The sequence below is a fragment of the Solanum stenotomum genome, chromosome 8, assembly GCF_019186545.1.
Source record: "Solanum stenotomum isolate F172 chromosome 8, ASM1918654v1, whole genome shotgun sequence".
Taxonomy (NCBI): Eukaryota; Viridiplantae; Streptophyta; class Magnoliopsida; order Solanales; family Solanaceae; genus Solanum; species Solanum stenotomum.
In genome coordinates this window covers 71,872-91,592 of record NC_064289.1, presented here as the reverse complement: position 1 = coordinate 91,592, position 19,721 = coordinate 71,872, and the positions used below count along the sequence as shown (strand labels likewise).

The 19,721-nt window shown below is 32.0% G+C and overlaps 2 protein-coding genes across 4 annotated transcripts; one reads left to right on the top strand and one right to left on the bottom strand.

Moving 5' to 3' along the window:
- Positions 1-1,831: 1,831 nt before the first annotated feature.
- LOC125872772 (O-methyltransferase 1, chloroplastic) lies at positions 1,832-10,649 on the top strand. 3 transcript variants are annotated; one of them, XM_049553560.1, is made up of 7 exons: positions 1,832-2,032; positions 2,150-2,301; positions 2,373-2,493; positions 8,677-8,834; positions 9,682-9,822; positions 9,904-10,077; positions 10,167-10,649. In XM_049553560.1, exons 1-7 carry the CDS (start codon positions 1,867-1,869, stop codon positions 10,236-10,238), a joined length of 984 nt encoding a protein of 327 aa, XP_049409517.1. In that variant the 5' UTR covers positions 1,832-1,866; the 3' UTR covers positions 10,239-10,649. The 3 variants fall into 3 exon arrangements, with proteins under 3 accessions (XP_049409517.1, XP_049409516.1, XP_049409518.1); XM_049553559.1 differs by having other exon boundaries at positions 8,668-8,834; XM_049553561.1 differs by having other exon boundaries at positions 1,834-2,032; positions 8,710-8,834.
- A 155-nt stretch (positions 10,650-10,804) lies between these two features.
- Positions 10,805-13,533, bottom strand: LOC125872771 (pentatricopeptide repeat-containing protein At4g20770). The gene has a single exon (XM_049553558.1). It carries the CDS (start codon positions 13,425-13,427, stop codon positions 11,130-11,132), a length of 2,298 nt encoding a protein of 765 aa, XP_049409515.1. The 5' UTR covers positions 13,428-13,533; the 3' UTR covers positions 10,805-11,129.
- Positions 13,534-19,721: the final 6,188 nt, after the last annotated feature.

Below are 19,721 nucleotides of genomic sequence, written 5' to 3'. Positions count from 1 at the left end.
AAGGATGCTTTGGTAATTTTCCTATGATGAATTCGTTTTGTTTGTTGTTTAATTTTTTTTAAAATAATTGTATGAAATATTATAAATCACAATAATTATTTACTTAAATATTCAAAAGATATAAAAATATGTAAAAGATCTGATTAACTCTTCAAATTTTATCGGTGACACATAAATTGGACAAATGAAATAATATATATTATTTGAAAATTACTTACAAAGTACAATAATTTACAATAATTAACAATAGAATATTTTAAAGACAAAAAAAATTGATTAAATCTCGAAATTTTATTAGTACCACATAAATTGAGAAAAAAGAAATAACCTTTATTATTTCAAAATTGCGTAAAAGATATTACAAATCATACAACAATAATTAGCAATTTAGAATGTTAAAAGACATAATTTTTTTTTTACCATAGTTAACAATAATTAAAAATTTAAACTATTTTAAATTAATATTAAAGTTTGATTAACTCTTTAATATTGTCTTTGTCACATAAATTGAAACAAAAATAATACATATTGGGCCCGTGCTAGCACGGGCTCCGATATCTAAGTATATATATATATATATATATATATATACATACTTGAAATTTCAATACAATAAAGAAAAAATTTCACTATCACAAACTGATCATTTATATCAAGTGACCAACGTAACTGACCATCGATGAAAGCATCTTCATTTATATACTGAAATCACTCTTTAGTCTTCTTTTCATCTTTTCACCATTCATGAGTATGCTCCTTTTATATAAAATATGAATTGAAATGAGAAGGAAATGATTAGAGGAAGGACGACATAGTTACAAGAAGAAGACAACCAAAATGAAGGAATAAATAGAAGATGTGAGAGTAACGGAATGAGGGTAAGATAAATACAGCAGAAGCTTTTTGGTTTTTGATTACGGAACACGTCTCTATGTGTTCCGTAACACTAGTAACTTATAAACTCTCCAGTAACATATTTCTCCTGTAATAAAGAATTTTGCCCTTTTTAAATATATATGTAAGTAATAAACTAATTTAAATAAGAAAAAAAAGGCCAAAAAAAGAAGAAAAAATATAAACACAAATGGTGGCCTTAGAGGCCTGCCACATAAGCAAGTCTAAGATTCTCCTTTATATATATATATAGAGAGAGAGAGAGAGAGATCTTATGGGTGTGTTTATGATTGTCTATAGTTTAGGGATGAAATTAATAATTCACGTATAATTTAAGGATATAACTTCTCTCAATGATTTATTCATAATTTATTGTATCATTATAGTTTGGTCCAAATACATTTATTATTATTTAGTTGGGTAGAATGAGAACATATTGTTTTTTCATTAAATCCATTCTTTTTCGAATAAAATGTCACTTTTATCTCTTTCTTGTTTCTTTTCTTTCAAAGTCTCTTTAACTAATAATGTCATTTTTAATCTCATTTTATGAATTAAAATAAAATAATAACATATATTTTTTTTAACCGATAATATGGATTATGTAGAAAAAGATATGAATTTTTTTCTAATAAATAAAAAATATTCTTATTTCTTATTATATATTTTTTTAATTGAAGAAAGGATAATTGACTTTAAAGTTAACTTACATTTACATTGATTATTAATAAAACTCAAGAAATATTACTTTAAATTATAAAATATCTATAAAATGTTATTTATAGAGTTGTTGTTGATCTTTATTTCATTTAACTTTATAACTTTTAGCAAATGGCATTTTTTTTTTCAACTTCATTATATTGTATCTTATAATTGTTTCAAATGTTCATAGGATACTTGGTTCAATTGAAAAAAAAAACAAAAAACCAAAAGATAGAAATAGTTCCTAAAAGATTCATTGTAGAGTGTAGAATGGAAGTGTTACGAGGCAGGGTTCATTTTTTCCCCTTTTCAACACACAGCACATATTTCAGCATTAGAGCTCGAGCAAGCTTCAAGGTTCAACAGGAAAATGACCCTTTTTTCCAGGCCGCCATTGAACGAGCATCACTTCGTTTCCGGGAGTCTCACTCTCCAGGCAAATCCATTTTTCAATTTTCTTAGCTTTGATGGCTACACTACAGGGTTGTTGAAATTGAAAAGAATCAATTTCGATTGAGTTACTAGGTTCAAGACTTAATTTTTGCTTTTGCAGATCCTCTCCTTATTGACCCTTATGTCGGCTGCCTTCTTCCTTGTAATAGTGTCGAAGACATGGATCAAGAGCTGCATCCATACTGTCTTGCAACTAAGTTTATTGATGACAAGTTGCTTGAAACAATGCAATCTACTGATGGACTGAAACAGGTATGAAACCAATATTAACAAGGATCTAATTAATTGGTTTTGATGGGCACTACTCCACACACATGCTGCAGGTTGTTTTGTTAACAGATGGACTGGATACGCGACCTTACAGGCTCAATTGGCCAACATCAACTTTAGTATTTGACATATGCCCCGAGAAAGTATTTAGAGGAGCACTTCAGAAGCTTCAAGGTTTTAACGTCTTCTCCCTTTTTGTGTGTGTTATTTTTTGGTAGTTTGTATGGGAACCAATGCACAACTTACACCATTCTGCAACTCTTTTAGATTTCTCTATTTATGAGATATGATTTTACTGTTTTATATTAACTATGTTCATAGTCGGTTTTGAACCTGCAATTGCTGATCATGCGATTATGCCAGCTACAGAATTTATTCTTCACTCTTTCTTATTGGGGCTGGGGTTGATGTTTAGGTAGAATCTGGGAAACAATAGTTTTTAGTCAAATCAAACAGACAATGGTTTCCTCCATTTTCCATTCAAAGCAACCATCTTTTGGTGGCCTAAGGATGTTTTCAAAGTCTAAAATTGTGTCTGCAGTTGCAAATTCCCTAATAAATGAAATTTCTATCATCAAGCTCTAATTTATTCTGTTCTTTCCTCCAGCAGAATGCATTAAGAGATCTTTTTTTTTTTAAAGTAAAATAAAAATGGTAATGTTATATTCCTCCTTAATGCTGGAGACCTCCAAAAAAGAGACACAAAGGAGCAAAAGTAATTACGAAGAGCCTAAAAGATCAACTATCTGTTCTACTTCTTCTATATATTCCTCTTTACACCAAAAATATAAGGATACATTCAATTACCATTAACTTTTTATATGAAATTAAATCTATCCTCAAAACATCTCCTATTCCTTTCTTTCCAAACTGTCCACCATATGCATGCTGGGATGATTCTGCACCACTTCTTTTGGTTCTTGTTTCCCCCCTCTTCTGATCCAGCAACTAAGTAAATCAACAGATCCCTTTCTTTTTTCCCATTTTTGTAGAAACTATATCCTTATGTTGGATGTGTGCTTCCATCTTTGTCCCCATTCTTTCCAGCTCTTGTATCTCAAGTAAATGGTTCTTTCCTGTCACTAAAACCTAATACCTTCTGTATAAGGAAATAAAAGGTACCTTAAAGGAGCTTTTGTATATCTGTTACAAGGGAGAAGCCTCAGGAGTTACTTTACCTTGCAAATTCAACAGTCTTGGTACTAGTCAAACCATAAAACCCTGTAGTAACTTCCTTGGTTTCTCCTAAAAAGTCTAAACCTAAACTTGTAAAAATTAAATTTCAGATCTTGTAAAAGAAGTTCTTTCTTTTTGAGGAAAAGGCTCAAATATTCCATCGAACTTTCAGAAAATCCATTAAAAGTTTTGGCTCATCTATGTATTGTTGTTAAAGAAAAGGCTCATCCATGCCATTTTTTTAACTGTGATTTTGCAAAACCATTGTTTACATCCCAAACAACTTTTAACACTTTTCAATTTGAGTTTTTGGATCAAATGAACTCTTTTTGCTTCTTCTTCCTTAAGAACACCAAGAACACATAAAGAATATTAACAATTCCCAAATTTCAAACTTCTTCGATTCTTCACGAAATCACCTCCAATTTCAAGAGTAGTTTCCCTCCGAGCTAGATACCAAAACTCGATATCTTTTGAGTGTGAATTCAATAACTCAACAAGATTGAGACCTGATGAAAATTTAGTGAATTGTCCTTCAATATTAGAGGAAGAAATATCACAACTACAGGCCAAATTTGAGGAGGAAGAAGTTTATAAATGCTTGAAGTTATGTGCCATTGATAAAGCCCCAGGAACTGATGGTTACACTATGGGTTTTTTCATCAAATGTTGGAAAATTCTTAAACAGGATATCATGGAGGCCTTCCATAATTTCTATGAGTAGGAAATGTTTGAGAAGTGTTTCAATGCCACATATATTGCCTTGATCCCAAAGAAGAAAGGAGCAAAGGAACTTAAAAACTTTAGACCAATAAGCTTGATAGGCAGTTTCTATAAGTTGTTGTCTAAATTCTTAACAGAAGGAATCAAAAGGGTGCTGTACAAGCTGGTAGACTCCCAACAGATGACTTTCATCAAAGGAGGACAAATAATGGATGCGGTGTTAATAGCAAATGAAGCATAGACTCTAGAGTGGATCAAAAGAAACCAGGCATGAAGGGACTTCCTTTGGAAAGGCAACAGGGAGAAACACAAATTTCATCTCATCGAATGGGAGAAGGTCACACAACCAAAATACCAAGGAGGTCTTGGCATTAAGAACCTTGCAGCCCACAACAAAAGTATGATGATGAAGTGGCTTTGGAGATACAACTTGGAAGACGCAGGGCTCTGGAAAGAGGTCATCATAGCTAAGCATGGAAGGCTGAATCAATGGTGCTCAAATATTACTACACTTCCTTATGGAGTGGGACTGTGGAAGAGTATTAGGATGTTGTGGGATACATTTGATCAGAACGCTTACTTTGAATTGGGCAATGGTTTACTCCTAAAATTTTGGACAGACAAATGGCTTGGAAATACCACTCTTCAGGAGGATTTCCCAGATTTGTTTAGAATTGCTCAAGATCCCAATTCTGTTATTGTTGCTATTGCTGCTAATAGAGAAGGGATCAATTGGGATATGAGATTTAGAAGGAATATGCACGATTGGGAAGTGAATGATCTGGTAGACCTTTTTGCTAGACTACAACATTGTCACATTAATCTCCAGGCAGCTGATAAGCTCAAATGGGGACACCAGAAAGGAGTTTATACAGTCAAGGAAGGGTATCAACAGTTGTGTTCTAGAAACCTCGTGATAGCTAACTGGCCCTGGAAACTCATCTGGAGGACCAAGCTACCACCTAAGGTAGTTTTTTTTACCTGGATAGCTCTATATGAGGCATGTCTCACCCAAGACAACATAAAGAAAAGAAAAATCCAATTCCCAAATAGATGCTATATGTGCAAAAAAGAGGCTAAAACCTCATACACCTTCCTTCTTCATTGTGAGCTGGCCTCAGAATTATGGAGCATGTTTTTTTGTCTCTCTGGCGTCAATTGGACCACACCCCTTACTGTTAAGGATGCATATGAGAGTTGGAGTCTATGGAAAGTGGACAAAGCCATCAAGAAGATCTGGATTATGATACCTGCTTGTATTTTTTGGTGTATTTGGTTAGAGAGGAACAAGAGATGTTTTGATGGAGAGTCAACTGCTTTAGGCATTTTGAAGACTAGGTTCACTGAAAATTTGTTTAGTTGGACCAACTTGTATCCTGCTGTTAATGCAGAACAACTTCAAGATTTCACTAATTCATTAGCTCTGGGTTAGATAGTTTGTATAGTTAGCCAGAGATTTTTTTGTAAGCTCAAATGCCATATCTTATAAATTTAGCATCTTCCTGATGCTGTTATTAATACCATTTATCTTATAAAAAAAAAAAAAGAAACCAGGCATCCTATGCAAACTGGACATTGAGAAAACTTATGATCATGTTAACTGGGTTCCTTCTCACTATACTCAGGAAAATGGGATTTGGAGAAAAGTGGATTAGATAGATACATTTTTGCATTTCAATAGTAAAGTTTTTTGTCCTCATTAATGGTGTTCTTGAAGTTTTTTTTGAAGCTCAAAGAGGAATTAGACAAGGGGATCCTTTATCTCCATCATTTTTATTCTTGTCATGGAGGGACTTAACAACATGATCAAGACAGCTAAAACAATAGGTGGATCACATGATTTGAAGTGTCTACAAACAATGAGAGGAGTTTGGAGGGAACACATCTCCAATATGCAGATGCCACTTTGATTTTTTGTGATGCAGATGAGGAACAACTAAGGTACCTCAGGGTCATTCTGGTGCTTTTTGAAGGCATGTCAGGTCTTCACATCAACTAGGAAAGAACCATTTATATCCTATAAACTTGGTCTCTAATATGGAGCTTTTGGCCTCAGTGCTAGGAGGCGAGGTGGGAACACTACCTGCTATATATCTGGGGATGCCATTGGGAGCAAAATTACCGTCCAAAGAAATTTGGAATTTTGTCTTGAAGAAATGTGAGAAGAAGATGGTTGGTTAGAGGGAAAGCACAATATTTATCAAGAGGGGGGAGGGGGGGGGGGGGGCGGGCCCACTTTGATAAATGCATTCTTAGATGCCCTTCTTACGTACATGCTAACTTTGTTCCCAATATCTGCAGGAGTAGTACAAAGATTGGATAAACTAAGAAGGGATTTTTTCGGGCAAAGAAACAAGAAAAGAAAGGGATACCATCTGATAAAATGGAAAGTTCTGATCACGGAAAAAAAAAAGGAGAATTAGGCATAAAAAATTTGAAGAACCAAATTAAGGCTCTAAAGCTGAAATGGTTGTGGAGATATGCTCATGAACCATACTCATTGTGGAGCAAGGTGATTAAACTGAAGTATGGAGAGATGGGTTCATGGGTCACCAAGGAAGCAACCAATTCCTATGGTGTTACTGTTTGGAGATCAATTAGGAACTGGTGGCCTTTCTTAAGGAATCATACTACTATAATACACAATGGTATCAGGACACGATTCTGGAAAGATAGATGGCTTGGTAATCAAAGTTTGTGAGAGATCTTCCCTGACATCTTTGACTTAGCACTACATAAAGACAGAATAGTGGCTGAAATGTGGTCTCCCTAAGGTTGGGATCTATATCGCCGAAGGAATTTAAATGTCTGGGAAGTTTGTAGATTAGTTGAGTTCTTTAAAAGGTTGGAATCATTTCAAGGTTTGAAGGAAGGGGCGGACTGCCTACGGTGGACAGAGCACAACAAAGGAAGATACAAAGTGAACTTAGGTTACAAGGTCATAAACAGGGCTTCTCTAACTTTCAATTGGCCTTGGAGACAAATCTGGAAAGCCAAAACTCCACTTAAGGTGGCATGTTTCACTTGGTGCTAGCAAAAGAGGCAGTACTAACACATGAGAATCTAAGGAAAAGAAACAACATTCTGGTGACACGTTGTTGTTTATGTCGGGAAGCAGTTGAGACAGTTAGGCATTTGTTCTTACATTGCAAAATCATTGATCAACTAACATATGATTTTCGTTTTTTTGGAATTTTTTTAAATACAGGTGAATTTCTTAAACTCTACAGATGATTTTAGAATTTTGTTTTTTTTTTAAAAAGAAATGAATGATGTAGCTGAAATTTGAGATGATTTCGTGAAGAATTGAAGATGTTGAAAATTTGGGAGTTGTTCATGTGTTCTTGGTATTCTTAGGGAAGAAGAAACAAAAAGAGTACATTTGATCCAAAAACTTCAATTGAAAAGTATTAAACGTTGTTTGGGGTGTAAAAAGTGGTTTTGCAAAACCGGAGTTAAAAAAAATGGCATGGATGAGCCTTTTCTTTAACAACAATGACATAAATGAGCAAAAATTTTAACGGATGGCATAAATGAGCCTTTTTTGAAAGTTCGATGGCATATTTGAGCCTTTTTCCTTCTTTTTGTGAATCCATATAGCCATGTTATGTAGTCCATAGAAGATACTATTACCACTATTTACTATCTTTGTTTGCCATTTTATTTATATTTATCTTCTACTTAGAAATCAATTAATAATTGTTATAGAAAAAGAAATTTATCAATCAATCAATTATATCTCAATTCCAAACTAGTTGAGGCACTGGATATTTTTGTTGAAACTACTTGAGGCTTCTTCTAGTTCTAGTTATAAGTAAAATGGAATATAATGAGAGGGATAGTGATAAGCAAAATGTCTTCTCTTTTGTTTTGGGGAATAAAGAAGTGATAAGCTAAATGTCTTTTTGGGGATATACTGATAAGCAAATATTATTTTTTTGGGGGTGGGTGGAGGTGGGGGGAGGGGGGATAAATAAGTGATAAGCTAAAGGCTATTGTTCTTTTATGATGTTGAGGTAGTACCTTCCTGTTTTTGGTTCTTTCTACCGGACATACTAGTACATTTGTTAATATATCACGCTGAGTTGGTAATGAGTTTTTTTAATCTCAAAATTGTTTTTATGAACCATGTCATCAGTTGGCATCCCTCCAATTTGCCATCTATCTGTACAATCTTCTCTTTACACCAAAAATAGGAAGGATCTTTCGATACTCTCAATGCAGACTCACTATTTTGAAAGAATCATCTATTTCTTCCATTCCTCAGGCATCAAAAGAGACATAGTTAGCTATATTATTTCTGAGCTTAGTGAATTCTTGATTAGACTTCCATGCTTTTTTCAATGGCATCTATGACTTGTATTATGGTTGTGTTTGAAGAATAATGTTTTTCTTCCTAGATTTTCCTTCTACCATTTTGTCTTTATTCCTATGTGTTGGTTTGATGAGCACATGAAGCATATCCTTATGGTACCACTGTGGATGACATAGATGCTGGGGCTAAGATCCCAAGAGGATGCATGTCTTTTCATGTCCCATCAGAGTCTTTTGACGTAGAAAATATACTGTGCAGTAAAGGATTCAGCGGTACAAGACAAAGTATATGGGCTTTTCAGGTGAATATATGGTTTCTGGATATTTCTTTTGATCTTCTATGAAGTAAGAATTCATTTATGGCACTTCCAGAATTAGAGTTTTTATCCCTGCTGGCTCTTCATCCATACAAGCTCAAACAAAAGAAGAGGATTTTTACTCACCTCTCATCCACCAGAAAAGACAATAACTAGAAAAGAAAACACAGAGCTTGGGCTGCATGTCACAGAGACTAAATTTTTGGCATGACAGTGAGCATCTTTCTTGAGTTCGGCTGTTTATGCTTCCATCTTTGTGCTCCAGATTGTAGCAAACTTCTCGTTAGTTGTGAAACTTGTGTCCATCTTTGGCTTCATTTGTCTTGGCTACTGGCTTCACTGACATATAATCACAATATGTATATTTCCCACTCATCAGCTGTGGTAGTTCACATTCCTAAATTGTCGCTGCTATTGGCAGCATCGTGACTGATCATCTTGCACTTCTAGAAGGTCACCTTATGTTCGAAGTACCACTTTTATCCTCATTTGGGTTTGAACTTGCTACTCCCCGTGTCCCAATTTATATGACTCAGTTCCTTTTTACTCGGTCCCAAAAAGAATGACACTTTTATATTGAGTAACAATTTAACTTTAAAATGTTCATTTTACCCTTAATGAAATGATTGTATAGCCATGCAAACATCTATCACTTATTTTAGGCCACAAGTTTCAAAAGTTTGTCTTTCTTTCTTAAACTCCGTGTCAAGTCAAACTACATCATATAAAATGGGACGGAGGAAGTATATGTATTATGGTCAATAGCATACAATTGATGTGGAATTCATGTGTATAGAGTATCTTATCAGTAACAATAGGACCTCATTTGTAGGGATTGCCTGTTGTGAACTTGGAAAGTTTTAAAGATATCTTGTCCACTGTCAGTAATTTAGCCATGAAGGGATGTCTTTTCTTGGGAGAACTTCCTGTCTGGCTGGCTGACATGGATGTTGGAGACCACGTTGGTGATCTTGTAAGTTGAGCAGACAGTTTCTTTGTTCAATTAAAGCATTAGAGAATCCTCAAGACAATCTAATTCTTGGTTTGTGTTCAGTCTGCCATAAAGAAGTGGCTTGACGATCTCTTTATGAGCTATGGTTTTCGGGTTAAGATGATTGAATATGATGAAGTTGCACGAAACCTCAGGCAAGATTCTGCAAAAAGAGTGTCAAAAGTCAGCACAAGCATACTTTTTGTTGCAGAGCATCTACGTTTCTCTGATGATCAGGTAGATTTACTATACCTTTATAGGTTTGTGCAAATGTATTCTCATTCTCTTGAGATCCCTAGTATCTAAACATATTGGTATCCCAACAGATGGAAACCTGGAGGACAGAATTTCAGAGAATAGAGGAAGAAGGGGATGAAGAAGGCTTTGAGGAGCTCTAGGGAAGTTGGAAGAGTTTTTTCCTTTGAGGAGCCTTAGGGAAGTTAGAAAAGTATATATTTCCTTCTACTAGAACTGGCTGTATTTTGAATTAACCCTGCAAACTGCAAGCAGTATATTACCTGTCGAGATTCAACCTGCTATGCCTGTGGCTGTATCTCAAGCTCCTCCATCGATGATCAAAGAAGAATGGTTCCCAAAAGGATCAACACTTAAAAAAGTGCATGTCAACATAGGACTTTGGCTCTTTTGTAACTTTGGCGCATAGGATCTGCAAGAGTGAGGCACAATCTGCATAAAGGAAGTTATATATACATGCTTCATACCTTTCATGTACACCTTAGACCATTTTCAGAAATTGGTGTATGAACTATTAGCATTTGTTGCAATGTAACAGCAAACTTCTTTGTGCATTCTCCGTGTGACAACCATTGGATATGGAAGCTACATATTAGTTGACAATGACTTGGAGCCTCTTAGTTCCAGTAAGTCATAGTTGTATCCTGCTAGCCCAGAAAAATGATACAAACACAGAAGTAAAGAGTATCAATATCAGTAGCCAGTAGAAGAAAGAAGAATATCCAGAATTTTTATCCCTCGATTGGGAAAATGAGAAGCTACTACACACAAGAAATCTATGACCCGCCTATGACATTGGCCAAGAAATAGTGCTTTTTCCGGAGACTAAACAGTACATTGAAATAATATCTAAAAAATTGGAGGTCCTTTTGAGAAATCCGAGCTTGATCAGCTATAACAGAGCATATCAACTACCTACAAGTAGTTGAGACAGATGCACAAATTTCCTGCCATTAGCAAACAGGGGCATCTTTCACTTAAGCTGTCTGTCAAAATTTAAAGCAGCCTGCTACACTTGCTACTTATTCAAAAATTCACCCCCAGCTAAAACCAGGATCCTTAGTTACCTGCCTTTCCAACATAGCAGCTCTAATTTCCTCTGTATCATCCCATCTCCCTAACGATGTATACATATTTGCTAGAAGCACATAAGGGGCAGAATTCTGCGGATTAAGACGGATTAGCTCCTCTGCTGCCCGCCTTGCTAAAGTTACATTTCCATGGAGCCTACAAGAACTAAGCAAAACCTCCCAGACAACAGAGTCATCTTTGCATGACATCTTATCAATGAGTTCTTCTATTTCACTAAACCGGGCAGCGCGACCCAAACAATCAATCATGCAAGTGTAATGATCAACAAGTGGCATCAACCCATATTGTTGCTGCATTGAGTTGAATATCTTAAGCCCCAGGTTGACAAGCCCAGAGTGACTACAAGCAGTTAGAGCAGCAATAAAAGTTATAACATCAGGTTTTCCTCCTGAACAAATCATGTCTTCATACAAGAAAATAGCTTCATCTCCACAACCATTTTGTGCATAGCCATGTATCATTTCGTTCCATGTAATTGTATTCTTATAGGGCATCATGTCAAAATGTACCCTGGCCTCATCTACATCGCCACATTTGGAATACATGTCAATCAGAGTACTTCCAACTACAACTTCATTAGCATACCCATCTTTAATTATCAGCCCATGAAGTTGTCTCCCTTGCGATAATGAGGATAGCTTTGTACAACAACTCAGTGTAGTAGCAAATGAAAACTCATTAGGTAACATCCCCATCTGTAGCATTCGCTTAAAGAAAGTAAAAGCTTCTTTATCCAATGAATTATAGGATAAACCAGTAATTAGAGAATTCCAACAGACTATATCTGCTTGAGTGAGCCCATCAAAAATACGTACAGCCGCTTCTACTCTACCACATTTTAGGTACATACCAATAAGACCACTAGCTATATATATGTCTCTAGGACAGACACACTTTAATGAAGTAGCATGGACCTGCATCCCACTTTCTAGAAACCCTATCTCAGAACATGAACTAAGTATGATAGCCAAAGTGGTCCGATCAGGTCGCAGATTTTGAAATTGCATCTCTCTGAAAAGCTTTAGTGCCTTGAGATGTTCCTCATTCTGTGAATAGCCTGAAAGAATAGCATTCCATGAAATCAAGCTAGGGCAAGCCATGCTCTCAAATATCAAGCGGCCATTTTCAACATCCCCTGATTTAACACAAGCCGCGAGCATATTTATGTAAGTAACCTCATCTGGTTCAACACCCATACCCCGCATCCTTTCCATGTACTCCATCGCTCTTTCTTTATCATGATTCTGTCCAAACCCACTTATCATAACATTCCAAGAAACAGTACTAGTTTCAGAAAGGTTTCCAAACAATACTACAGCACTTTCCATGTCACCATTTTTTGCATACATGTCAAGCAAGGAGTTACACACGTGAAGGTCTCCTTGAAATCCAAGTTTAATGGTGAAACAATGGACTTGCTTCCCCTGCGTATTAGGTAGATCACTATCAGTCTCACCATTCCAACCAAAATTCAAACCCCCGCGTTTAGCGCAACCTCTCAGTACACTAGACAATGAAACAGAGTCAATCCTAATTCCACTCCTCTGGATTAACCTAAACATTTCAAATGCCTCTTCCACTTGGTGATTATCTACCAATCCACACATCATTGCCGTGAAGGAAACCTCATTAGGCTCATCCAACTCCCTAAAGGCTATCAACGCATCCCGAGGGCAGCTACATTTTACATACAAGCTCAACAAAGCATTCCCAACATACACATTCTTGTGAAGCCCATACTTGACAGCAGAAGCATGAGACACCCTGCCGTACTCCAATTCAGCCAACCCACCACAGGCGCTTAAAACGCTGGCGAATGTGATATGGGTCGGTGAGAAACCATGTGCGTTCATTTGAGAATAAACCTCCAAGGCCTTTGTTTCATGACGGTTTCGAGCAAATGCACTGATGAGAGTGTTCCATGATACACTATTTCTTTCAGGCATATTCGAAAATAGCTCATGGGCATTGTCAAGCTGACCTTGCTTACAATAAGCAGTCAAGAGGGAGTGCCAAGAATATATATTTGGTTGAAGCATTTGATCGAACAGGTGTCGTGCGGTGTGAATAGGACCAGATTTGGAATACAATTCTATGAGACGGTTTAGGAGGAATGTATCAGCAGAAAGGCCAATTCGTAGTATATGGGCATGGAGAAGTTTGCCTGCAGTGTAAGCTTTGGTGTCAATGGAGGTTTGTAAGAGATTTACCAAGTAGGCAGTGTTGATCCTGGCATGCATTTTTTTTTTTTTTTTTGTAATAAAACAAAGTAGATAATAGTAATACTAGGCGATCGAGTAGCAGAATTTGTTTTCTTTCTTTTCTTTTCTACTACTTTAGAAATGACTTGTAAAATTGCGTATGTATATGGGTGATCCTCATGCGAACAGAACCATATACTCACTCCATTCATTTTTTACTTGTCAATTATTCTTAAAATGAATTTTTATTTTTATTTGTTACTTTTGAGTTTTGAGTATCAAGAAAATACAAATTATTTTTTTCATATTTGTTTTTTAACAGTAAATACTTATTTTTTAAATTATTTTTAAAGATCTAACAGTAAATATCATTTAGTATGGATAGTTTGATAAAATACTTATATCAATAATTATTTTATTAATAAGTGTGCCAAATCAAACAATGACAAATAAAAATAAACAAATAGTGCCAGGCATAGAGTTAGAAAGGTATCAAATAATCACGAAATCTATATATATATATAACTGAATCTAAGCAATCCTATGTGGCATAAAGCAGAATTTAAGCAATCCTATGTGACACCTCTCTATGACCACCATTCTTATTTATTTATTTTCTCAATTTTTAAAATTTTTTTTATTCATTTCAATTAATCTTTTTTATATACAAATAATGAGTATAGAGAGTATTGAAATGATATGAAAAGGGAAAATAGATTTTTGATTCTCTTTTATGATAGTAAAAAATATAGATAAAAGTAAGAAGATAGTAATAAATTGAGTAAAAAGTAAAAGGAAAGAAAAAATTTAAAAGAACTACCATAAAAAGACAACACGGAAAAGGAAAAGAAGTTAAAAGAGTTACTTTTTATTTTACTTTATCTGTAGTCAGTTCTCTCTCTTTCTACTTTTTTTATTTAACATTTGAAATATGAAATTATAAAAATATATCAATTAAACTTAATATATATAACTACTTAAAAAGTAAATAAGATTATAGTTTATAGTATTTTTTGAATTTTTTTAACATAGTACATAAATAACAAAAAAATATATTAAGTCAAGAATAGGAGAAAAAAAACTAATTATAATATTTAGTCAAAGAGATTTTTTTGGCAAATTTTATAGATCAAAAGGGAAAAAAAATAAGGAAAGAATAAAAATTTTCTTGAATAATAATAAATTATGATAATAAGGAAGAGAGATCGATGATATTATTTTTCTTTAAAAAAACTTTAAAAAATAGAAGATAGAAAGAGGAATTTAAGAAAAAATAATAAATAGCAGTAATATGAGGAGAGAGATAAATAAGGTATTTGTTTTTTTAAAAAAAAATTAAACTGATTTTATAGAACAAAAGAAGAAAATTTTTGTGAATAATAATAATAAATCATGACAATAAGGATATGTTTAAGGAGGAGAGATAATAAAAATTTTCATTTAAAAAAACTACTAAAAAGGTAAAAAAAAATAAAAAAATTGTAGTAATGATAAGGAGGTATGGAAGGCAATATATCGTAGTAATGATGAGAAGAGAGATAAATAAGGTAAATATATTTATCATAATATAAAGGTGAGTATCATAATTATGTTACAAAAATATTATATTAAATAAGACGCTATTTTATAATTTTTTTGAGTTTATGATAATAAGGTGGAGAGATAATAAAATTTTTGATTTTTAAAAAACTATAAAAATGGAAGGTTAAAAAACGAATTTAAGAAAAAATAATGAGTAAATTGTAGCAATGATAAGGAGAGATAAAAGACAATAAATTGTAGTAATAGTGAGAAGAGAGATAAATAAGGTAAATATATTTATCATAATGTATAATAATATAAAGGTGAGTATCATAACTATGTTTAAAAATATTGTATTAAATAAGACACTATTTTGTAAAATTTTTGAGTTTATGATAATAAGGTGGAGAAACAAATTTAAGAAAAAATAATGAGTAAATTGATGATAAGGAGAGATGAAAGACAATAAAGAGAAGAGAGATAAATAAGGTAAATATATTTATCATAATTAATAATATAAAGGTAAGTATCATAACTATGTCTTAAAAAAATATTAAGTTAGACACTATTTTATAACTTCTTTTAAGCTTTTTAACATAAAATATAATTAAAAAAATATTTTAAAACTCAAGAAAAGAAGAAAAAGGAGAATTATGATTTTTGGTCAAAGAGATATTTTTTATTCTTTTTTTATATATATTTTATAGGTCAAGGGAGAAAAAATAAGAAAAAAAAGAGAAATTTGGAGAATAATAATAATAATAATTTAATAGTTATGATAATAAGAATGAGAGATAGATAAGAAAGATTTTATTTAGAAAACCTTAGAAATAGAAGTGGGATGATGAATTAATTTTTTTTTACAGTAACAATAAGAAGAAATAAAAAAATATAACATGTTGCAGCAATATCACGGAAAAAGAAAAAAAAATATTTGAGATTTATTTTTTATTCAAATTTTATAAATTAAAGGAAAAAAACTTATTAAGGAAAAAGAAATTTTTGTGAATAAGAATAATTAATTATGGTAATAAACTGGAGAGATAAATAAAAAAAATTAAGAATTATAAAAATAGAAGGTAGAAAATGTAATAAATTGTAGTAGCAATGATGAGGAGAGATGAAAAGTAAGATATTTTAAATATATATTTTCTTAAATTGAGACATCAATCTTCAGTTATAACTTTAAAATAATGATATCAACATATAATTATTTCTTTCATGTTCATGCCATTGGTGTTTTTATGGATGAGTGCTTGAAGTTAAATTACATCCAGGGATATCATTGAAAATCTTAGTAGTATTTTAAATTAAATCTATAAAAATCTTTTAAATTCCAAGATTTATGTAGTGCCATATCATGATCTAATATGTGTGGATTACTTTCTATACAATAACACCATACTAAGCAATTTTTGTCCACCTTTCCCTTTATTTATATAACAAATCAGTAACACAAGCAAGTGCGCACCTCATATTTTACCCTTTGACAAAGACTCTCAACCTCTCTCGCGATACTCTCTACAATTTTACCCGAATTAATAAAAAAAAAATACAAATTCAATCTTTTTGCCTATTCTTTCTCAAAATGTCTTACACTTATTTTTACATCAAGATGTAACAATTTCATAAATAATCTCATTATTTAAAAGAATAAATGGAGATCACAACCAATGGAAAAAGTTGTAAAATACACTTATTTTTTAATTTCAAAATATTCACGTTGATCTACATGATCAATGTGAAAACTTATCTATATATATTTCTCTACACCTTTTTATTTACTATATCTCCATAATAAATCCATACCATATATTTCATAATAAATAAATAAAAACAATAAGAATTCCTAACTTTTCTCCAATTATTTACAAAATTTTCACACTTACCTTTACACAAACATTTAACAAATTCAAATAATTAATTCATACAATTAAATGGTAGCACAATCAATACATCAAAAAAGTGGTATAAATACCACAAACAAAATAATAAAGATCCACACACACCATTTATCTTCATAGTCACCATCGGCTCATAGTGGTTAATTGAGGTTAGTTTTTCAATATCCAATATTATTATATGGAACTTACCATTTATTGCAATACTCTATCTGACTTTGACAAATACTTATACAGAAGTACTACAATGGATAAAAAAAAATGTAAAGATCGGCTCCAAATAATTAGTTCAGAGAATTGTCAAGGTAAAATATTAATGATAATATTCATGACTATATTAAATTGTTCTTCTAAATATTTATTTTTGAATACAGATACAATTGAACAATCAAGCAAATCGGTTAAAGTGATGTATGAAAATATTATGCAAGAGTGAATTGCATATTTCAGGAAGGAACAAGAGCAATTGAAAAAATATATATACAGAGGAGTTTCACAAGATCAAACAAACAAAGAATGGCATGACGTCTTTCATGTATTGGTTTCTACATAATAAGGAGCTGAAATAAATTATGATTAGAGAATATATTCTCTAAACATCAATCTAATAAAGAATGTTGGGCCGTTGTTGATGTATTTATATATTTTAGCAATGAAAATAAAGTATTTTTTTAATAGAGTATATATTCTGACTTATTCATTAAGAATGTATTATTCACATTAAATAGATAGTATCTAAATTTGATAAGTTTCATTATGTATCATCATTTCAAATGAAAAGATAATGATATAATTAATCCAAAATAAAAAACATTCTAACACATATCTATTAATCTTCGTGCAAAGCGCGGACATGTTCCTTAATATATATAGTAAAACTTGAAATTGAGCATGAAAGAATGTCATTGTCTCTTGATAGCATAAAAAAGCCAACCCTTTATCTACATTTGACAATTTCACTGTATATTTATACTTATCTACAGTCCAATAACTAATTGGTGATTCTTATTCTTATCGAATTTTGACTTGACATCTATCTATCTATCTGTCTATCTATCTATCTTCTATACTATCTCAAAAGCATGAACTTTTAAAAATGAATGTTGAATTACTATACCGTTAATTAAAAAATACACAATTTATTTATTTTAATTTAATTAATTACTTATATAATATTAAATATAGATACTTTTTCACATTAAAGGGTTGTGACTTTTTCGATGAATTGTGACTTTTTTGAAGGGTTGAAACTTTTTTGACAGTTTGTGACATTTCCGATGAGTTGTGACTTTTCAGAAGGGTTGTGACTTTTTCAAAGCATTGTGCCTTTTCTGATAAGTTGTAACTTTTTTGATAAGGCACAATTAGCACCTATTCATAACACTATTTGTTAGCTATAAATAGAAGTGTTTCCTCTCACTTTTATACTACAGTTTTTCAAGTTTTCTACTCTTCATCTTCTTAAAAAATCTCAAGTGTTATTTGCAACAATTGATCAAGTTTGAAATTCAACGAAACTCGAGGTACTACATAAGAAATAGTTGGTGAATAAATTGTAGCAACTTATTCATCAATTCATACTTGTATTTTCCTTTTACGATTTTCATCACATACATACTTCAATATTATTTGTATTATTTTAGAATATAAATACACTTTTAATTAACCTACATATTTTATTTATTAAAAAAAAGACTTATTTCCTACAAATAGTCACAACAATTTCAACCTTCATCTTTCTTTGATCATAAATCACAACGATCCACTCCTTATAAATTTTTGGGGATCTCTTTTCTGTGACTATTTGAGATCACTTAACAGTTTCATCAATGATTCATCCCTAATCCATTGATATGTTTCGTTGATGCTCTTATCATTGGAATTTAAGTATTGACTTTCTATTCAAGAAAAAGAAGAAGAGAAAAGAGAAATGTGCAATTAACTGTGAACTTTGCTTCACACAGAAAAGTTCTATAAATAGTGCAACGGGATTTTCATTTCATTTTATTATTTTGATTCTTTAATTAATTTCTTTTGTGTTTTAATTCGAGAGAGAACTTAATAATTTGTGTTCACATAATGAGAAAAAATTGACGAATACACACATCGTGAATTATTTTTTCTAAAAAAAAATTAATTGATCAAGTTGTGGGACAATAGTAATAAAAAATACGAAAAAAGTTCACATGATTGAGGTAAGATATTTCTTTTTTTTTTCTATTTTTTTTTTTTTATGTTTTTACCCTCAAATGAAGAAATTTCTTCTTAATTTTGCTAAAACAACGAGCATCAACGTATCCATTGAATTATTAGTTTTGATGTTTAGTCCATTATTTCGAAAACATATTTTACTTTTAATTATAATATGATAATATAGGCATGATAAATTGTTTTTGGATAGAAATGTAAGTAAAAATGAACGGAGAAAGTAAAGTGTTGAGATTTCAAAAAATGAAACACTAGAGTGAATATAGCATGAACATATATTTTCGTCTTCCTTCTTCATTGGCTATGAATTGTTCAATATATTTGTTCTTTTTTATATTTGTATTGAGTATGAATTTTTTTATGCATGAATTTCCTGTGATATTTTGTGTTCATTTTAATCTGAGAAAATGTTATGTCGCAAGATACGCTCCTTGATAGCCATATAAAAATAGATAAGAAAATTGTGGTTGATCATAAAATTATCTTAAATCAAATAAAAATTCTATAAATAATATTTAAAACTTTATCATATGTTATTTTTTTATTGAAATTTTTTATTGTTTTTTTATCACCATACAATTTTTATAAGATACTTGATACTTTCATTAGACAACAACCATATGATATGCATGCGACAGAAAAAAGGAGAAGACTACAATTTTACAAAGATAAGATAGAAACTTAAAGAAATGAAATATATATA

Bases quoted from the DNA above. Each gene is read 5' to 3' on its own strand.
- LOC125872772 (XM_049553559.1), top strand. From the start codon at position 1,867: ATGGAAGTGTTACGAGGCAGGGTTCATTTTTTCCCCTTTTCAACACAC. The intron at 2,302-2,372 runs GTATGAAACCAA...CACATGCTGCAG, and splicing joins CTACTGATGGACTGAAACAG to GTTGTTTTGTTAACAGATGG. The intron at 10,078-10,166 runs GTAGATTTACTA...GTATCCCAACAG, and splicing joins TACGTTTCTCTGATGATCAG to ATGGAAACCTGGAGGACAGA.
- LOC125872771 (XM_049553558.1), bottom strand. From the start codon at position 13,427: ATGCATGCCAGGATCAACACTGCCTACTTGGTAAATCTCTTACAAACC.